The sequence below is a fragment of the Eimeria acervulina genome, genomic scaffold (assembly GCF_000499425.1).
Source record: "Eimeria acervulina Houghton genomic scaffold, Eah_scaff71, whole genome shotgun sequence".
Classification (NCBI taxonomy): Eukaryota; Apicomplexa; class Conoidasida; order Eucoccidiorida; family Eimeriidae; genus Eimeria; species Eimeria acervulina.
Window position 1 is genome coordinate 1 of NW_013547187.1, and position 17,500 is coordinate 17,500.

General features: G+C 41.1%; 2 protein-coding genes across 2 annotated transcripts; one reads left to right on the plus strand and one right to left on the minus strand.

Moving 5' to 3' along the window:
- Nucleotides 1–2,809: 2,809 nt before the first annotated feature.
- Nucleotides 2,810–3,373, plus strand: EAH_00012630 (hypothetical protein; the record flags this gene model as incomplete). The annotated part of the gene is made up of 1 exon (XM_013391491.1): nt 2,810–3,373. The coding sequence occupies one exon, from the start codon at nt 2,810–2,812 to the stop codon at nt 3,371–3,373; it is 564 nt and encodes a 187-aa protein (XP_013246945.1).
- Nucleotides 3,374–4,266: 893 nt separating this feature from the next.
- On the minus strand, nt 4,267–17,436 carry EAH_00012640 (pre-mRNA splicing factor prp8, putative; the record flags this gene model as incomplete). The annotated part of the gene is made up of 15 exons (XM_013391492.1): nt 4,267–4,345; nt 4,959–5,167; nt 5,857–7,139; nt 7,396–7,633; nt 7,870–8,092; nt 8,432–8,628; nt 9,130–9,258; nt 9,404–9,536; nt 9,851–10,948; nt 11,446–11,601; nt 11,811–12,130; nt 12,479–13,205; nt 13,778–14,221; nt 14,527–15,193; nt 15,744–17,436. 15 exons carry the CDS (start codon nt 17,434–17,436, stop codon nt 4,267–4,269), a joined length of 7,596 nt encoding a protein of 2,531 aa, XP_013246946.1.
- Between the last annotated feature and the right edge of the window lie 64 nt (nt 17,437–17,500).

The following is a 17,500-nucleotide window of genomic DNA, read 5'->3' on the forward strand; positions in this document are numbered from 1 at the left end:
GGTCGCCGGGCCCCGGTCACCTGGGCGCCAGCCATCACTTCCAACTGTCATATTTGTTGAAACGCAAACCCTAAACCCTAAACCCTAAACCCTAAACCCTAGAGCAATGAAGCTTAAGACATTTTATTTCATGGTCTAACTAAGAAGATGCATGCATTTCCTCTGCTCCTGCTTGAAGAACCATCGCCATACAACAAAACCCTAAACCCTAAACCCTAAACCCTAAATCCTAAACAGTAAGCATTAAACCTTAAACCCAAGAACCTAGACAATAAACTCTAAACACTAAACCCTAAACCCTAACCCGTAGGCCGAGTACTCTAAACCCAAACCCCTAAACCCTAAACCCTAAACCCTCATAGTATAATTTCTCGCTGCCGTACATCCACCTGTAAACACTAAACCCAAAGTGCCAAGCCGTATGCCGTCGGAGCTAAAACCCTAAACCCTAAACCCTAAACCCTAAACCCTAAACCCATGGCCCTCTATCTATCTTGGAGTTCATTGTAAACCCTAAACCCTAAACCCTAAACCCTAAACCCATGGCCCTCTATCTATCTTGGAGTTCATTGTTTGGGGCTTCTCTTTTCTTTTCTTCTTTATTTGTTTGTTTACTCTTTTTGTCTTTGTCTGTCTTTGCTTTTTTACTGCTTCTGTCTCTTCAGCCGGTTCTACTAACCCCAAACCCTAAACCCTAAACCCTAAACCCTAAACCATCCTTTTGCTGCTCTACAGGGAGGTGAGGAACGTAGTCTGCATATAGCATAAACCCTAAACCCTAAACCCTAAACCCTAAACCGTAATGCAGAAAGCTAATGCAAACTCTAAACCCTATGCAACCCCTAAACTTTCAACCCTAAACCCTAGCTGTAACCCTAAACCCTAAACCCTAAACCCTCAATAACGACAGCAACAACAGCGGCCTGTTTGTTTTTTAATACTGCTGCTGCTCTGTTTATAGAGGGATTGAGGTGTACATACAACTCAAGGATATATTTTTAATATAAAGACTTTAATATATTCATATATATTTATGTATATATTAATATTTATAAATAAACATATGTATGTATATATATTAAAATATATTTGTATGCATATAGGTAATATATATATACATATATATATATATACATATATATATACATATATATATATATTTATATATCTACATATATATAATTTATTTATTTATTTAAAGCGCAGACAAAATGTTGTAAATCCCCTGGCGACTTTGTTTGATTGTTTTATCTTTTAAATAAAATATATTAAATAAATAAATAAATAAATAAACAAATTAAATAAATAAATAAATAAATAAATAAAATAAATAAATAAATAAACAAATAGACAAATAAATAAATAAATAAAGAGTAGTTGTAAGTAAGAAATACTTGGGTATTTAGATAAAGGCTTTTTCTTTGTTTATATTTATACAAATTTAATCGCTGGCTGTCTCTTTCTTTTGTCTCCATTTAAATAAAATATTTTTATTCATCGCTTGTCTCTTCTTGCTACTATCTTTGCTCTAGTACTCTTTTAATTCATATATATATATATATATATACTTATATCTATATTTGTAAATATAGATATAACTATATATATATATATATGTTTGTGCATATATTTCTTTTTCTCTTTTTAATGATAATACTTTTCTTTTAAGTCTTCATAAACATACATATATGTAGATGAAGAGATAGATATATTTCTTTTCATGTCTCTTTTGAGTATATATATATATATATATATACATATATATGCATATACATATACATACAAATATATATACATATATATGTATATATATATATGCATTTACATATATATATATATATATATATGTATATATATGTATACATACATACATATATACATACATACATATATACATATATACATATATACATATATACATATATACATATATATATATATGTACATATATTTCTCTATCTTTTCTGCGGAAGAGACGTTTTCTTTCTTTAATCTTTTTAGAGTGGATATTAATTAATTGGTTGATTTATCTGTTTGTTTATTTGGTTGAAATATTATTATTTTTTTTTGTCTCTTAGAATATACTTGCGTTATATTGCGTTTCTTATTTTTGAGTTTTTATCTCTTTTCTCTGTTTCTTTTTAGATGGGCCTTTTGCTTTTACGCTTTTTAATTAAAATAGTTTGTATTTATTATATTTATTTTGAATAGAATATTATTTAGCTCTACATCTATTAATCTGCTGCGGGTCTTAGTGCTGCTGCGACGGACGTAACGATGAGACAGAGGTGGGGTGGCTTAATTTTCTTTTTTATTCTTTATATTTCTTTTGTTTATTTATTTTAATATAGTTTTTAATTGTTAGTTTATCTCTTTGTTTGTCTGTTTTAATCTGATGTCTTTATCGTGGGCCTAGGGGCTGTCTCCCTAGAAACCCGCTGGTTGGAGTGTACGTCTCTCTTCGGTTCTTTCTGTTCTTTTTTGTTCATTTATATTATTAATAATAAAAATTAATAAATATATAAATATAAATGCATAAAACAAGCAAAAAAAACCGGAAAATCAAGGAGGGGAGAGCCCCCCTAACAATCGTCTCCCTGCTGCTGCATCACCTGTCTTGGTGTTGCTGCTTGCAGCTGCTGCTGCTGCAGCAGCTGCTGCAGCAGCAGCAGCTGGGGATGGGAGGCGTCTGCGTCTGCGGGCATCATATGAATGTGTTTTCTTTTTTCTTTTTTCTTTTTAAATAATTATTTCTTTTTAATTACTTTCTGTCTTTCCCCTCTACCCCTGCCGCCTGCATCTTCCCCCAATGGCGTGGGACACACCCTCAGCAGCGGCACAGCCGGGAGCAGCAGCAGCAGCAGCAGTTGCTGCTGCTGGTGATTCATCTGCTGGAGAGGAAATCGTTCTGACTCTTACACCAGACCAAATAAAAGCAGCAATAAATGCGGGAACAGGTGATGCACCGCTTCCAGAAGGCTCCGGGCAAGTAGCAGGCGCGGAGGGGGCAGGGGAAGCTGGGGGGGAAGCCGCAGGAGGAGCAGCAGGGGAAGCAGAGGGTGAAGGCGCAGCAAATACTGGAGGAGCAGGAGAAGCTGCAGAAGGAGAATTGGAAAAGCAGCCAGTTGAGGGTTCTGATGTTGCAGCAGCAGGGTCAGTAGGAGGTTCAGCAGCTGCGAAGACAAGACGCCGCAATCTGCTTTTTGGAGCAATTATAGGAGGATTATTTGCTCTTATTGTGGCCATAATGGGAGGCATGCATCTCAGCAAAGTCAGAGGACCAGAAGGGGCGCAGCAGGTGACGCCACCGGGCCAGCCGGAAACTCAACAGCAGCCCGAACCACAACAGAGGTTGACTCCCCCTGCCTCGTAAATAATGTATTTGTGGGTAGGAGGTAATCCCAAAGATGTTGTGGATGCAAAAGGTGCGGCTACGTCTACGTGAGGCAGCCAGCAGCAGCAGCAGCAGCAGCTTCTGCTGCCGCTACTGCTGCTGCAGCACAGCGGCGCACCGTTCCGCTTTGCCACTCCAGAGTTGGAGTTTAATATCCACCGAATTGCTTAGCCTTCAATCAAGTCCTGGCTAGCCAGCTAGCTAGCTAGCTGCTAGTTAGCTTGAGGCATTCATTGTTCATTGCCTTGCTTACCGCTAGGCACGCGTTGTGTTGTTTAAAACAACAGAACAGCGAGACAGTGAAGGAATGACTTAACAACAACCAAACGCTTTTCTATTTGGACAGCTAGCTGGGACAACTGAGTGGGCGAAACACCTCCCTAGCTAGCTACTAGCTAGCTACCTACCTCCCTAGATAGCTGTATTATATAGGTATCGAGCCAGGTAGCCAGTGAGGTATATGTAGCACTACTAGTAGGGAGTTTGTAGGCGTGCCTTCGCGTCTTTTTAGTCGGAAACCCTAAACCCTAAACCCTCGACATAAAACCCTTTTTCTGTAGTTCTTTAAAAGAAGGGGTTTCTCCTCTACGCCTCTCTTCTCCCTCAGCAGCAGCAGAGAGGCAACTGCTTAACAACTCAATCCAAAGCAACGAACAGAAGTGCTGACTAGCAGTTATCTGGCTAGCTAGCACCTCCTCCAGTTAGCCACGCGCGAACAGCTCGCTAGCTACCTTGCTAGCCAGCCCATTCATTTACTACCTTGCTGTGTAACTACCCGGCCTGCTGCTGCTGCGCAGGCCCTCCCCCTAACTAGCTACCCAGCCAGCCAGCCAGCTAGCCACCTAGCTAGCCACTTAGCCAGCTAGGAGACATCAAGCGAAGAGATCCTCTCTGTCTCCGACGTCTGCCTCTTGCTGTTCAAGTTGAGTAAACTGCACAAAGTGCGCCGGCCTGAAGAAGCGAGAAAAGAGAAAAACAAATGAAGAAATATAGACGAGAGACGAAGGAACGTAGAAAAACGTAAAGGAGAGCAGCGTAAAGAGATAAATCTAGCAAGAAGATGCAATATAGCATAGTACAATGTAGGCCACGAGTGTGTATGTATGCAAGTATACAATAATATATATTCAAATATCTCTAACACGCCAATAATATATAATTATATTTAAACACAATGCATAATAAACAAACAATGTATAACACACATTGATATGCTGGGGAGATAGCACAAAGCAAACTGCAAAATAACAAAAGGAAACAAAATGAAAAAGAAACGACGAAACAAAAAGCAAACAATCGAAGGCATTCAAAACAAGCAAGCCAAACCAGCAAACAACAACAAAGCAAAGAAGAAACAAGCAAAACAAATAAACAAAAGGCAAGAGAGGAACGAGAAAGAATTTCAGCAGCACACAAATCGACAAAATTCCTAAACCGCAGACGAGCAGCAGCAGCAGCAGCAGCAGGAGCAGGAGCAACACCAACAACAGCAACATGAACACCAGAACCACCAGCAACGACAACAGCAGCAGCAGCAACAGCAGCATCAACAACAATAGATTACCTGTGTGTTTCATGGTAATAGTCCTTGGGTGTATCGAGTATGAGGTTGTATTTCATCGAAGGCGAGAACTTGACTCCCATAAAGTTATAATTCCAAATACCCCCTCCCTCAGCAGGGACAAGGAAGAAGCCTAAAAGAACATCTGATAATAACATCTGCACGCGCTCTGCATGTCCTTTTACGTAACCCGCGGGGTTCATAGTGCTATCCTGAGAAGAAAAACATAAATGCAACAAACCAAAGAAACTCAATAGACAAAACAAATACAAAAAGACATGCAATCGAGAAAAAGAGACAGAAATACATGGGAGACAACCAAAAATAAAATACAACAAACAAAAGGCTATATGCAACAACAATAAACACAAAACAACAAACAACTAAATAGACACGTCAAACAGGAAATAAGACAAGCAAAACCGACAAAACAAAAACACATACAAGCAAAGGACAGAAACAAAACACTATCACCAAAACATATCTTCGAAACAAATCATTAAGAGCGAGTTTTAATTCATTTAAATTGTGTTCACCCGTTGTTTCAACAAAAGGCAACGCCAACAACAAAGAGAAAGAACAACCAGCAACAAACCATAAAACCAAGAATACATCACAGATGGTATAACACGGAAAAAGCTGTACTCATGTTTGCACTCGTTTTAAAGCAGCACATTTATCAGCAATAAAGCACAAAAAAGACAAAAATGAATGATGCGTATTTAGCCGTATATTACTGTTTGCATTGAACGAGGCAAGAACAAGGAAGGAAGCTATAAATAGAATAGCATAGAAAAGGTCGGGTGTACTTATATATTAGAAAGTCACCAGTATCAAAAAAGGAAGCATGAAAAGAACGAAACGACAGGATGTGTTGTTTTTCAAGAAAAAAATTAATTACCTTGTTGGACTTTCCCCACTGATATCCTTGGGGTGTTAGTCTGTAAGCAGTGAGAGAGCAGCTACCAGGGGTGAATGCGCAAGTGATGACGACTGCAACATTTGCATCCCATGTTTTATTTTCATTTAATATCTTTGCATGAAGAAGAACATCTCTTGGTAGAAGTTGAGGATTCTCGTTCGGCTGGGTGTGGATCCATCCGAGAGGTTCAAGAGATGAAAGATACGGATGGGAAGGCAGCTGTTGAGGCAAGGAAACACCTTGATGACTTGCTACTTGAGGAGGAAGGACCATACATTTGATTTCTTTAACGTTTTGATTGTCTGGAGGTGAGATTCCGTATAAGAAAGCAGCGACTTGAGTTCTTAGATCTGCAATGGAAATGAATTTCTTCAACAGGTTCTTGGGCATGATGTACGTACACCCGGAGTCGACCACTTCATCGCTGTTCACGTACACATGTTGAGTCCTCAGATGTAAAGAAGATGCTGCAATAGCTCGCACTCTCCAATCGGTCTTCGAAGCGAAAACTTGTTGTTCATGAGGCGATTGAGTGGCCACGATGATCTCCTCTCCATGGATATTGACGCTCTTCGTTGTCGTTGAAGTCACCTGTTGTTGTTCTCTGGCCTGAGTTTCAATTTCTGCAATCTGCTGGCGCTGGAGCGAAGGAGGAGCGATTTCCATACCAAGTATGATATCTCGGATTTCGGATTGCGTAAGAGATGCAACATTTACGTTATTTTTCTTTGCATAATCTGCAAGAATCAAATCTTTTAATGTGACTTCAACATGAATCCATTCTTCATCCGTCAGGCTAGGCCAAATATGATGCGGCTGCGTTATCGTTGATTTGTTTGGTTTCAAAACGACCTTCGTTCTCTCCGTGTTCACTTGCAAAGCTCGGAGTAATAGAAGCATACGAGAGAATGCGGTATATGCAGAAATGGATTGAAGCCAATCATCAAATAAGTTGAACAAAACCATTTCTGGTTGAGTAGCCCGAAGAATCATATCTCCAAACTTCTCAATCTTCATCAACGCTTGGAATGGCAAATTCAACTCGCTTCCTTTAATCACGATGTTGGGGAAATCCAACAAATGCACCTCCAGAGGATCCAACATACCCTTTCGAGTTGCAATAATCTGCTTAGGCTGTTCTTCCACAGGAAGAGAACGAATCAAAGCCGCCACTTCTTCTGCTGTCTTCCAACGCGCCAATTGAGTTAAACGCTTCTGTCCAGCCCAAACAGATGTGTGGATGATCTTCAAGAACAATTGCCCTGTGAAAGCACAACACAAAATAAACAAACAAAAATGCAAATACAATAACAAATACATAAATATATTCATAATATATGGAAAACCAAGGGAATACAAATAATGCAAAAACGGAAATACACACAAAACAAATGATAAGGCATATATTCTATCATAATATATCCATATATGTATGTATATATATTCTGTATTATTTATATTATGCATAATATCCGTATATATATATAATATCTGAATGATGTGTATGAGTGCACTGACCTGTTCTTGGATTGAATATGAAGATGACCCCGTTGACGGGTTTGGTGGTAAGGTTGCCTTCAAAGGTCTTGTGGATGGTGACTCGGTAGACGTTGGTGTCGTCAATGAACCAAACTGTTTGATTGGAAAACAACTCTCCATAGTTCTGTGAGTTCAAATACGGCTCCGTAGGCTCTGATGAATACAGCTGCAAACCCTTTCGAATTCGTTCACGCAACACGTATAACGCAGGATTCGCCTGCAGCAGACACACCAACAAAAACAGCAGCAGCAACAGCAATGGGAAGGGAGCAGTGATATATAAATATGGGTTGTTGTATGTTGCTGCTTTGAACATAGGAATACGGGCAGCCACAGCAGCAATTGCAGCTGCGTTTCTTTTCCGAATTGGAAACAACAGCAGCGGAAGCAGCAACCTTATCATCAGCTCAGCATCCTCATCAGCAGCAAGCAGCAACAGCATTGTATGCTGACTTTCATGATTTTGTTCATGGCTCTTTGCATAAGAGGCTTGAGGCCTGGTAGCCAATGACCGAAGGCGGAGTGCAGATTATACGCCAAATCGATGCCAACCAATACGCCAGAAGGCGAAGGATAAATAGACATGTTGTCGGTGGTGTAATCCAAAAACTTTGAACGCACGTAACGCTCAATGTCGTGGCTGTCGTAGTCACCCCAACGCAGCTGTACGTCCAGCCTATGCAAAAACCAAATTCAAATTCAATTTGAATTAAATACAATGGAAATATTAAACGCAATCTCAATAAAAATTGAGTATTCGCTTAAATAACGTCCCACATGCATGCCCAGCTAACAAAACGTTAATCAAATTCAATTCAAATTCATGTCCAAATTGAAAAGAATTCAAACGTAAGTCAAAAAATTATGAAGACAAGCACAAATACAAATAAAATGCCACTGCACGTTTAGCCAAAATACAAATTCAGTAAATACAGCAGCAGCAGAAACAACAGTATTCGCAGCAGCAGCAGCAGCAGCACCACTCGCTGCGGCAGCAGCAGCAGCAGGAAAGTACCAGTGTTTGGTTGCCGTGGCGCCTTCCATAACATCTTTTGCTTCGGCGAGAAGAGAGGGTTTTGAGATAGGCCATTTGTAGGAAGCAAACAACAAAATATCAGCACAAGAAGAATTCATCTTGTACGACTTGCGCGGGTGAATTGTTTCCTTCTGAACCATCTCCACCTCCAGAGAATCCAACTCCATGTCAAAGACCTACACATAAACCCTAAACCCTAAACCCTAAACCCTAAACCAGAAGAAACGGACAACTGACGAACGCGCGGCAGATATTGAGTAGTCAAACACGACACACATCAATGAAAATAAAACCGTGCAATAAACAGCATGTAGGGTTTAGGGTTTGCTGAGATGGTCTCCGGCTTGATGGTAGGGTTTAGGGTTTGATGCTAGGGTTTAGGGTTTGGGCGTCAGGTGTGTAATGAGAAGATTTGTTTCTTTCAAGGAAGACGCCTACGGCGACCCCTCCAAATTAGCATGACTGTACAGTCATCCTTGCCCGTAAACCCTAAACCCTAAGCCCTAAACCCTACCTCTACCCTAAACCCTAAACCCCAACCAAACCAAGAGCACAAAAGGTGACGGCAAAAAATGCAAACAACACAAGCCCGTGGGAAATTGGCCTCATAAACCCTACTAACCGTAAACCCCAAACCCTAAACCCTAAACCCTAAACCCTAAACACTATCTCCCTACCTGACACAAGTCCATGACAATAGATTCATGAACCTTCTGCCAGAGATGGGCTCTGAATATCTGAATCAAAGAAATCTTCAGAGTCGGAATCTTCCCGTGCATGAAGATACCAGTCAAGTCCAGTTGCACCTGAACATGCACCCCAAATCCTAAACCCTAAACCCTAAACCCACGTCCACAGCCTCCCAAGGCCGCATCCATCCATGTCGCTCCTTGCCCGTATGTACACCGCCCAGCACAAACCCTAAACCCTAAACCCTAGAGCCCTGCTGACCTGGAAACCAACGTAGACGTTCGCTCTGTTGATGGTGGGAGACCACCAGAGAGTAAATCTTCTGTTTGGAATTTGGTTAAGTCCAGACCTCTGCGCATTCGTCAGCTTCTTGTACTTCATACTCTCTTCAAACCTGAACACCATACACACCTAAACCCTACAAGCCTTAAACCCTAAAACCCTAAACCCTAAAACCCTGAAAAGCCTCAGAAAACCCTAAGAGCCCTACACCGTAAAACACTTAGCCCCGCGAAACCTGAAGCCCCTAAAACCCTGAACCCTACACCCTAGTGCGCCCACTAAACCCTAAACCCTAAACCCTAAGACCTGCTGCACCCCTAATCTAAACCCCTTTCCCTCTGAAAGTCGTAAACCCTAAACCCTAGACCCTAGATCCAAAACCCAAAACCCTAGACTGTAAACCGTATGCCTTTAGCATTGGCTTACCCTGAAGCTTTTTCCCAGAAGAGACCTTCCCAAGTAGGGAAGTACGTTCCTTTGAAGAGAGTGTGCTCTAATATACCTTCTACACCGCCTAAAGCCTGAATCATGTCTGTCCTATAGTTGTTTAGATTCCAAAGTTTACCGTCGTGACGTTGATGGGTCCACCAGAAAGGATGAGCTTTAAGTTGTTGATATTGTCTGAAATCTTCGCGCACTCTCCAGCCTTTATCATAAGCAAGAGTATGTCTATCTTTTTGAAATAAAGTATTAATACGAGGAATACCTCTATCCCAGCTATCTTCTAAATCTTCTAATGTTAATCTTCTATTTTGTGCTGCTGCTTCACCTCTTTTTAATGCATATTCAGCCCATACCCTCTGAGATTCAATAAATTCGCTCTCCCAAGTTTGAATATAACGGTAGAGATTCGGTATAAGCTGATCCTCTTCATGAGACATACCCGATCTGAAATGTGTAATCCCAGCGTCTGTCTGCTGACTATAACGAAGATCAGACTGAGGGATTAATATATGCCCCATAGACAACATACCTAACCCTCCTAACTCTTTCGGAGTGTAGAAAACAACTGGAGGGAAACGAGAAGGCATTTTAGAGTTAAGACCGATCTTAATACGGGTTTGAATTTTATTTTCACATTTAACAAGAAGATCTAACAGAGCTTCTGTATGAATTACAGCCTCACGGAAATATGTCATCAAAGATATCAATGTTGTATTCCACTTGTTTGCAATCTTTGTAAAAGTTGTTGCTCCGCTAGACATCAGAACCATGCGTACACGATTCTCAAATCTTCTCATACCCTCATCTCCTACTTTTAAGAAAGCTTGTGCAGCTAATTCTTTTGTTGTTTCATTTTGCAGCTTCCAAGCCCCTTCTCTTTGTGAAAATTCTTCAGTTTGCATGCGCACTTTCGGGAGGATGCGGCATTCAAAGCCCCCCATTGAGAACAATAAGTTTGGATTATCTAATGAATAAACTGAAGCAAAAGAAGAAGACCAATTTAATGTCGTTAATGAACGAGGAAGACGGTTCGAAATCTCCCAGAAAACCGCTCGTCCTAAATTCACATCCCTCTTCATTCTGCAAAACAAGCGAAACGATCAGCACTAAGTATTAGGCATTAAACGCTTATTTCATTTAAATAAATACATAAATGCTTGTGTTAGTATATCATAATCATTCTATAAACATATTATCAACCAACGAAGCAAAGAAATACACACCAAAGCAGTGCTAAGGATGCGCTTCTCTTCAATGCCTAAACACTATATCTATCTATCTATCCTTCTAACCTGCTAGCTGGCTAGCTAGCTCGGTAGCTAGTTAGTTAGCTAGGTAGTTAGCTAGCTAGCCAAAAGAAACGCATGCAGTGCAGCTGTCAACAGGGAAGTAAACAGTGAAATTCAAACGAAGAGACTCGCAGCACAAACAAATTGCAAACCCTAAACCCTAAACCTAAACCCTAAACCTAAACCCTCAACTTTAACACAGAGACACAGGTTCTAACCCCATCGGGTCTCCTACGCGGTGTACACAATGTTTCGAGGTTAGGGTTTAGGGTTTAGGGTTTGCTTTACCTGCGCATCCGGCAATCTCTGGGCCAGCAGGTCTTGTTTGGATATCCGACGACGTTTTCGTTGTTGGGGTCAGGGTTTTCTGTGAGATATCTCTGCACTAAATCTCTGCTTTCTTCTTTTGTGAATTTAAACACAACCCAGAACCGATCGATGTATCTGCATGTACACCCCAAACAAAGAAGAAAAGGAAAGGTAAACAAAAGTACTGCAAAAGACATATTCCTCTTCAATGCCTCATCGCTCATCGATCCATTTACCTACCTATCTAGCCAGCTAGCTAGCTAGCTAGATAGTTGCATGTCTAAGCGCTTCCTCTCTCTTTAGCTAGCTAGCTAGCTATACATTGTGTGGAGGGAGGAGTTTACCTGCAGTAGAGACGAATTGGATGTCTAGTTTCTGTCTGTACATCGGTGAAAGATAAGAATTCATTTGGAAGGGCTGGGGGCCCTGCAATATCTGTTGCTCGGGTAAGACCTAAGAGTAGCAGGTCAAGGATGAGAGCATAATATTGAAAGACAAATGAAGAGAACTGCAGCCCTCTGATTAACCCAAACGAATTCACGTGAGACATATCCTTAAAACTTATGCTAACGTTGTTCTTCGCAGTAATGTAATCCGCTACGTTATGATCAACAATTAAACGTAGAAGACGATTCAACAACGTTAGATCCACCTTCTCGTACACCTGAAATGCACACACTCATCACTCTCATCGTATATTCATAACTAATAATTAATTAATAATAATAATAATACTAAATATTAATAAGCGATAAATAATAATAATAAATAATCAGCAATACCCCAATACATAATATTATACCCAACTATGAACAATACACAATTAATTAAAATCAAACAATCTGAACTGTATCAACAGACTTCAACGAGACAAACAAACCCTAAATAACCTTAAATAACCCTAAATAACCCTAAATAACCCTAAATAACCCTAAACCCCAGACCCTAAATAACCCTAAACCCTAAACCCTAAACCCTAAATAAGGCTAAATAAGGCTAAATGAGAGCTTACCTTTTCGAACTTGCTTTCGAGTAGCACAAGACTCTCTCCGTCGTCTGTATTCCACACGTCAGTTAAATTATTAATACCCTGACAGAACTTGAAGACGAGAAGAGGAGGAGGTTCGCTGTCTGAGGGTTTGACCCAAGAAGGGAAGAGATGTCTGCTATCGCCTTCATACCAGAGATACTGGTCTAAGTATGCGTCTGTAATCTTTTCGAGCGGATCTATCTCATAGATAGGGATTAAATGAGAGTATAGATCCATAAACTCTAAGCGAAGCTCTTTAAAAGCCCTCTGAGTAAGTAGATGTCGTTTTATACGAGAAAGAGCTTCATGAGGGTTATCATAAGCTTGTTCAATTAACCCTAATTCTTCTCTTTGACTTTGATTAAGTCTTGATTTAACAGAATAGAATTCTTTTAATCTTTCAAGTGCTAATATAAGCAGCTTTGTATCATGTTTATAATTCAAAGGAGGGAAAGGTATATGCGTAAACCTTCTTGACTCTAACCAGTGAACAGCAGTTGTATACACTGCAACAGCCTCTTCACCCGTTATATAGGGCCCGTCCTTCAAGTAAGAATGCTGTCTTTCTTGCTCTGCTTTCAACCACAAACGAGTCAGCCGACCCAAATTCTTTCTGCACACTGTCTTATCAACTGTCGCACCCCGCCTAATCCTCTCTCGATTATAATATGCTGCGTTCGTCCACCAGTCAGCCTTCATCTTCACATACCTTCATCACAATCATATGAAAATATATATATATATATATATTTGTTAAGGTATATATATATATTATGTATATATATACCTCTTCATCTTCACATACATTCATCGCATATAATATATATATTAATGCATATTATATATACATGTATATATTGATGCATATACATGTATAAATATATATATTAATGCATATATATATATATATATATATATTAATGTATAGATATAGGTATGTATAGATGCATATCAGTGGAAACACAAAAAGATGCCGATCGAGAGAAATATTGGGTTAAAGGGTGGCGAGTGATGAAGTGGTAGAGAGAGAAATTAGAAAGAGAGGGAGAGAGAAAAAAAGATAAGAAAAGGGAGGCAGATAAAGCAAAGAGAGAGTGTGAAGCAAAGAGAGAGAGAGTGTGACAAAACAGAGATAGATAGATAAAGAGAGAAGAAAGGAAGACAAAAAGAAAGAAAAAGATATGCATATATATATATATATATAAGTATACATGAGGCATGCGGGCATTTAGGGTTTCCATCCAAGGGTTTAGGGTTTAGGGTTTAGGGTTTAGGGCTGACCTTAAGATCATATTTTCGATGGGGGCTGGTAGCCCTGGTACTTTCCAGGGGATATTTGCCTTCCAGCACCTCCACGCCTCCGACAAGTGCTGCAAAATAGTTCTAGCTTTTGAAGCCTTTACACCCTCTGGCATAATATCTAGAATGTCGTGCATAACAGCAGCACGGAGTTCTAAATCGAAGTGTGACTCAACGCGCTGCTTCGTCACCGTCTTCGCTGTTCCCTTTGATACGCGCCCTTCAAACTGACGGGCTAACAAATTCCCCAGCCAGCGCTCCAACAGAGGCAATACACCGCGTAAAAAGAACAACCACACTCTCCATCCAGGGGCCCAGAAGCCGCACCCAGGGCCTTTACCTACAGGTCCTGTGTTAAAACGATAGTATATTAGGTGTTTCAAGTCCTTGCACATGCGCACCTGACGCATGAGACGGTACTTGTACCTGAAAATCGCGGCATATACACGCAAATATACACCGCATTCCACTGAATGAAAACAGAAACCCATTGAAATAAACACCCAAAATGCAGGAATTAACCCTAATGCCATCAAATACGGCTCCACCGCATCTCAATATGCAAAAATAACTCAAAAAAACAAAGAAAATGCGCCGAAAGAAACCCATGAAATGCCTCGACGCGTTGGGGTGTATGCGCAGGTCCGTGCAGAAAATGTCTGTGCATCGGTTTCCACTGGAGTATTTTATTATTTATTAGTTTTTTCTCGTTTTTTTGAATAAATACTTACCGATACATCCCTGTGAGCTGTCCAACATGCGCGAAGATGTACTGAAGACCATCGGCCAGCTGAAATGCATCAACATTCCCCAGCCTGAATTGTACGTGAGAGTCAACGGTAAGTTTCGTAAGTCTTAGTATTTCTCTGCAGAGATGGAAGGCATTTCCAAAGCGAGATTTCTTTCTTTCTTTGGTGGTGAGGGTCTTGACAGGCTTTAAGTTAAAGTTATAGTCTAAATGAAGGTAATTCAAGTTCTTGCGGTGTATAAGGAGGTTCAGCATGTTATAACCTTGACGAGAAACTTGCAGCCCAGCCTCCACCCAATCGATCTCCGTGGTTTGAAAGAATTTTGTAGTTTTAAACACTCGGAATAAATTCCTTTTCTTCAAACTCTTGGGTGGTCGTGAGTGAAGATGCGACAACACCCAGCACTTCAGTAACTTCTGATACGAAACCCTAACCTTTACTGGATAATTCTGTGGTGCATGTTCTCTAAACCACGTCTGAACAAGAGGAACATCTTGTGCTCTCCTCATGCGTCCTGCACGCAGATTGAAAGGCCTGCAAGACCAGTAAAGAGAAATACCCGCTGCTGTTGTGTCTGTACAGAGAGGGCTCTCTTCTAAGAAAGGCCGCAATACAGCAGGTAATTGTAAGCCTTCGACTATTGAAGGATCTGCAGATCGCAGTAATAAACAGCAAACACACACTCAACATTATATGTATAATATATTATTAATATATTAATATTAGCACATATTATTAAGATATATTAATATTAATATTGCGTAGGGCTGCTATACGCTTCATTCTACTGAGCAAACAAAACCAGCTGCACCTCCATCTACAAGAAATAAAAAGAATAAAAATAAAAATAAACATAAACATAAAAATAAGCAGATATCTGAACGTCACTCGGCATTCATCAACATCAACGAAAAAACATCGTACTACTCTCAATCAGCTGTATTATATGCACATCTATATATATACATAGATATATATTCATATATATACTCTATATATATATATATGCATTGCAAGAAGCTGTATATCTCTATACACCTCACAAATGCAAAATAAAATCTATACAAAAGCAGCCTCACAAACATCGCAAAGCATTTCCATATATCTCCATCCATAAACAAAATAAATAAATAAATAAAAATAAATAAATAAATAAATAAATAAATAAATAAATATATATATACATATATAAAGCATACCAACGAGTGCGTCAGTATAAGCATTCATTTTATAGGCCGGGAGGGGGTTGATGATGGGATCGAAGTAAAAGGCAGGAAGGTCGGGGTCTTCAGGTTTAACGAAGGAGACAGCAGGAGAGTGATAAGGAGGCAGCACGACGCGTCTAGGTCTGTTGTTATAAAGGTGAGGAAACGCTACGCGGTACTCTGTACGTATTTGCTGACGAATGATGATCTTGCAGACGTCGTTAAACTCATTCCAGTCTTCATCTTCTTCATGCACATCTCTGAACAAAGGTTCAAACTTAGGGCCTCCAGGGATAGCTAAGTTTAACGCCTTTGCTGTACAGAAAGACTCTAAATTAAACAAATAAAAATAATTTGTGTCTTGTAAATCTGAAAGCAATTGATGAGCAAGACGCTGCAGTACAGCTAGCTGCTGCACTTCCAGCCTCCACCGCCTATAGCTAGGACCCTTAACATATGCTGCATCGTATTGAAGCGGCTTGCTGCTGTACAACCAATCTGCTACAGGGGCATCTTCTTCTTCATCTAGATCCATTCTAATTGCATCTAAAGGCTCCACTGCAAGAACGTTCTCGCCGTAGTCAAGGGGCGGCTCTTCATCATCAAACGGCGGGAAGCGCATGCGTTTGAAATGCCGTCTGTCTCTCTTCTCTCTCCTCATTAGTATCCAAACAGAGCCCCACTGAGCTAAATAAACAGGTTCTATAACGAAGGGAACCTCAGCAACAAACGTTATAGCCCCTGTTGAATGATATAAAACTTTAACATTTCTAGCTTGCTCCCACGGCATCGGCATATTCTCTAATAGTTTATACACTGCATGCGGCAAGAACTTCAAAGCCCCTAGATAAACCCTTCTATCATGTCTAAACTTCCTGCTGCTCATGTCTCCATGGTCTTTAACTAACTTCCGAAGATGTTCAGGAGGCATAGGCTCCTTCTCGGTGTACGTACACCCCGATATTTGACGTGAAGAATATCTCTTTGAAGTTAGCTGCTGCCACTTCCTCGCTTTCTCCTGCAGCAACTCCTCTTGCGTCTTTGCTTTAGCTCGCACACCCTGCTGCACATTCTGCTGCTGAGGGGGCTTCATAAACTGCTGCTGCTGCTGCTGGGGCGGCTGAGGCGGCTGAGGGGGCTGAGGGGGTATGTGCTGCTGCTGCTCTTTCTTCTCCGCACCCTGTGGTGGAAGGTGCTGCTGCTGAAAATTCATAGGAGGAGGAGGAGGTGCTGCGGTTGCTGCTGCTACTGCTGCTGCTGCTGCAGCTGCTGCTGCTGCCATAGGGGGTGCGGGCGGCGGCGGTTGCTGCTGCGGGAAAGGGGGAGGCCTGAAAGGAAACGGCTGCTGCTGCTGTTGCTGCTGCTGCTGCTGCTGCATCCATGCAGGAACAGGCATAGCGCCTCTCTGATTAGCAACAGCAGGCGCTGCAGCACCAACAAACCCTGAAGGAGGCGGGGGCCGGGGGCCCGCATAACCAGGAGGAGGAGGAGAGTAGGCAGGTGGCTGGGGCTGTTGCTGCTGCAGCTGCGGCGGAGGAGGGACAGCACCTGCTGCCACTGCAGCAGCAGTTGCAGCAGCAGCAGCAGCAGCAGCAGCAGCAGCAGCAGCAGGTCCTCCCCCAGCTACTGGAGGAGGCTGGGAGCCTCCCATACCCCCGAAGGGAGGGGGAGGCCCTAAGGGCTGCATGCCGCTACAGCCCTATAAAGAATTGAATAGACTTATATAATAAGAATAATACTTGTGCTGCTGT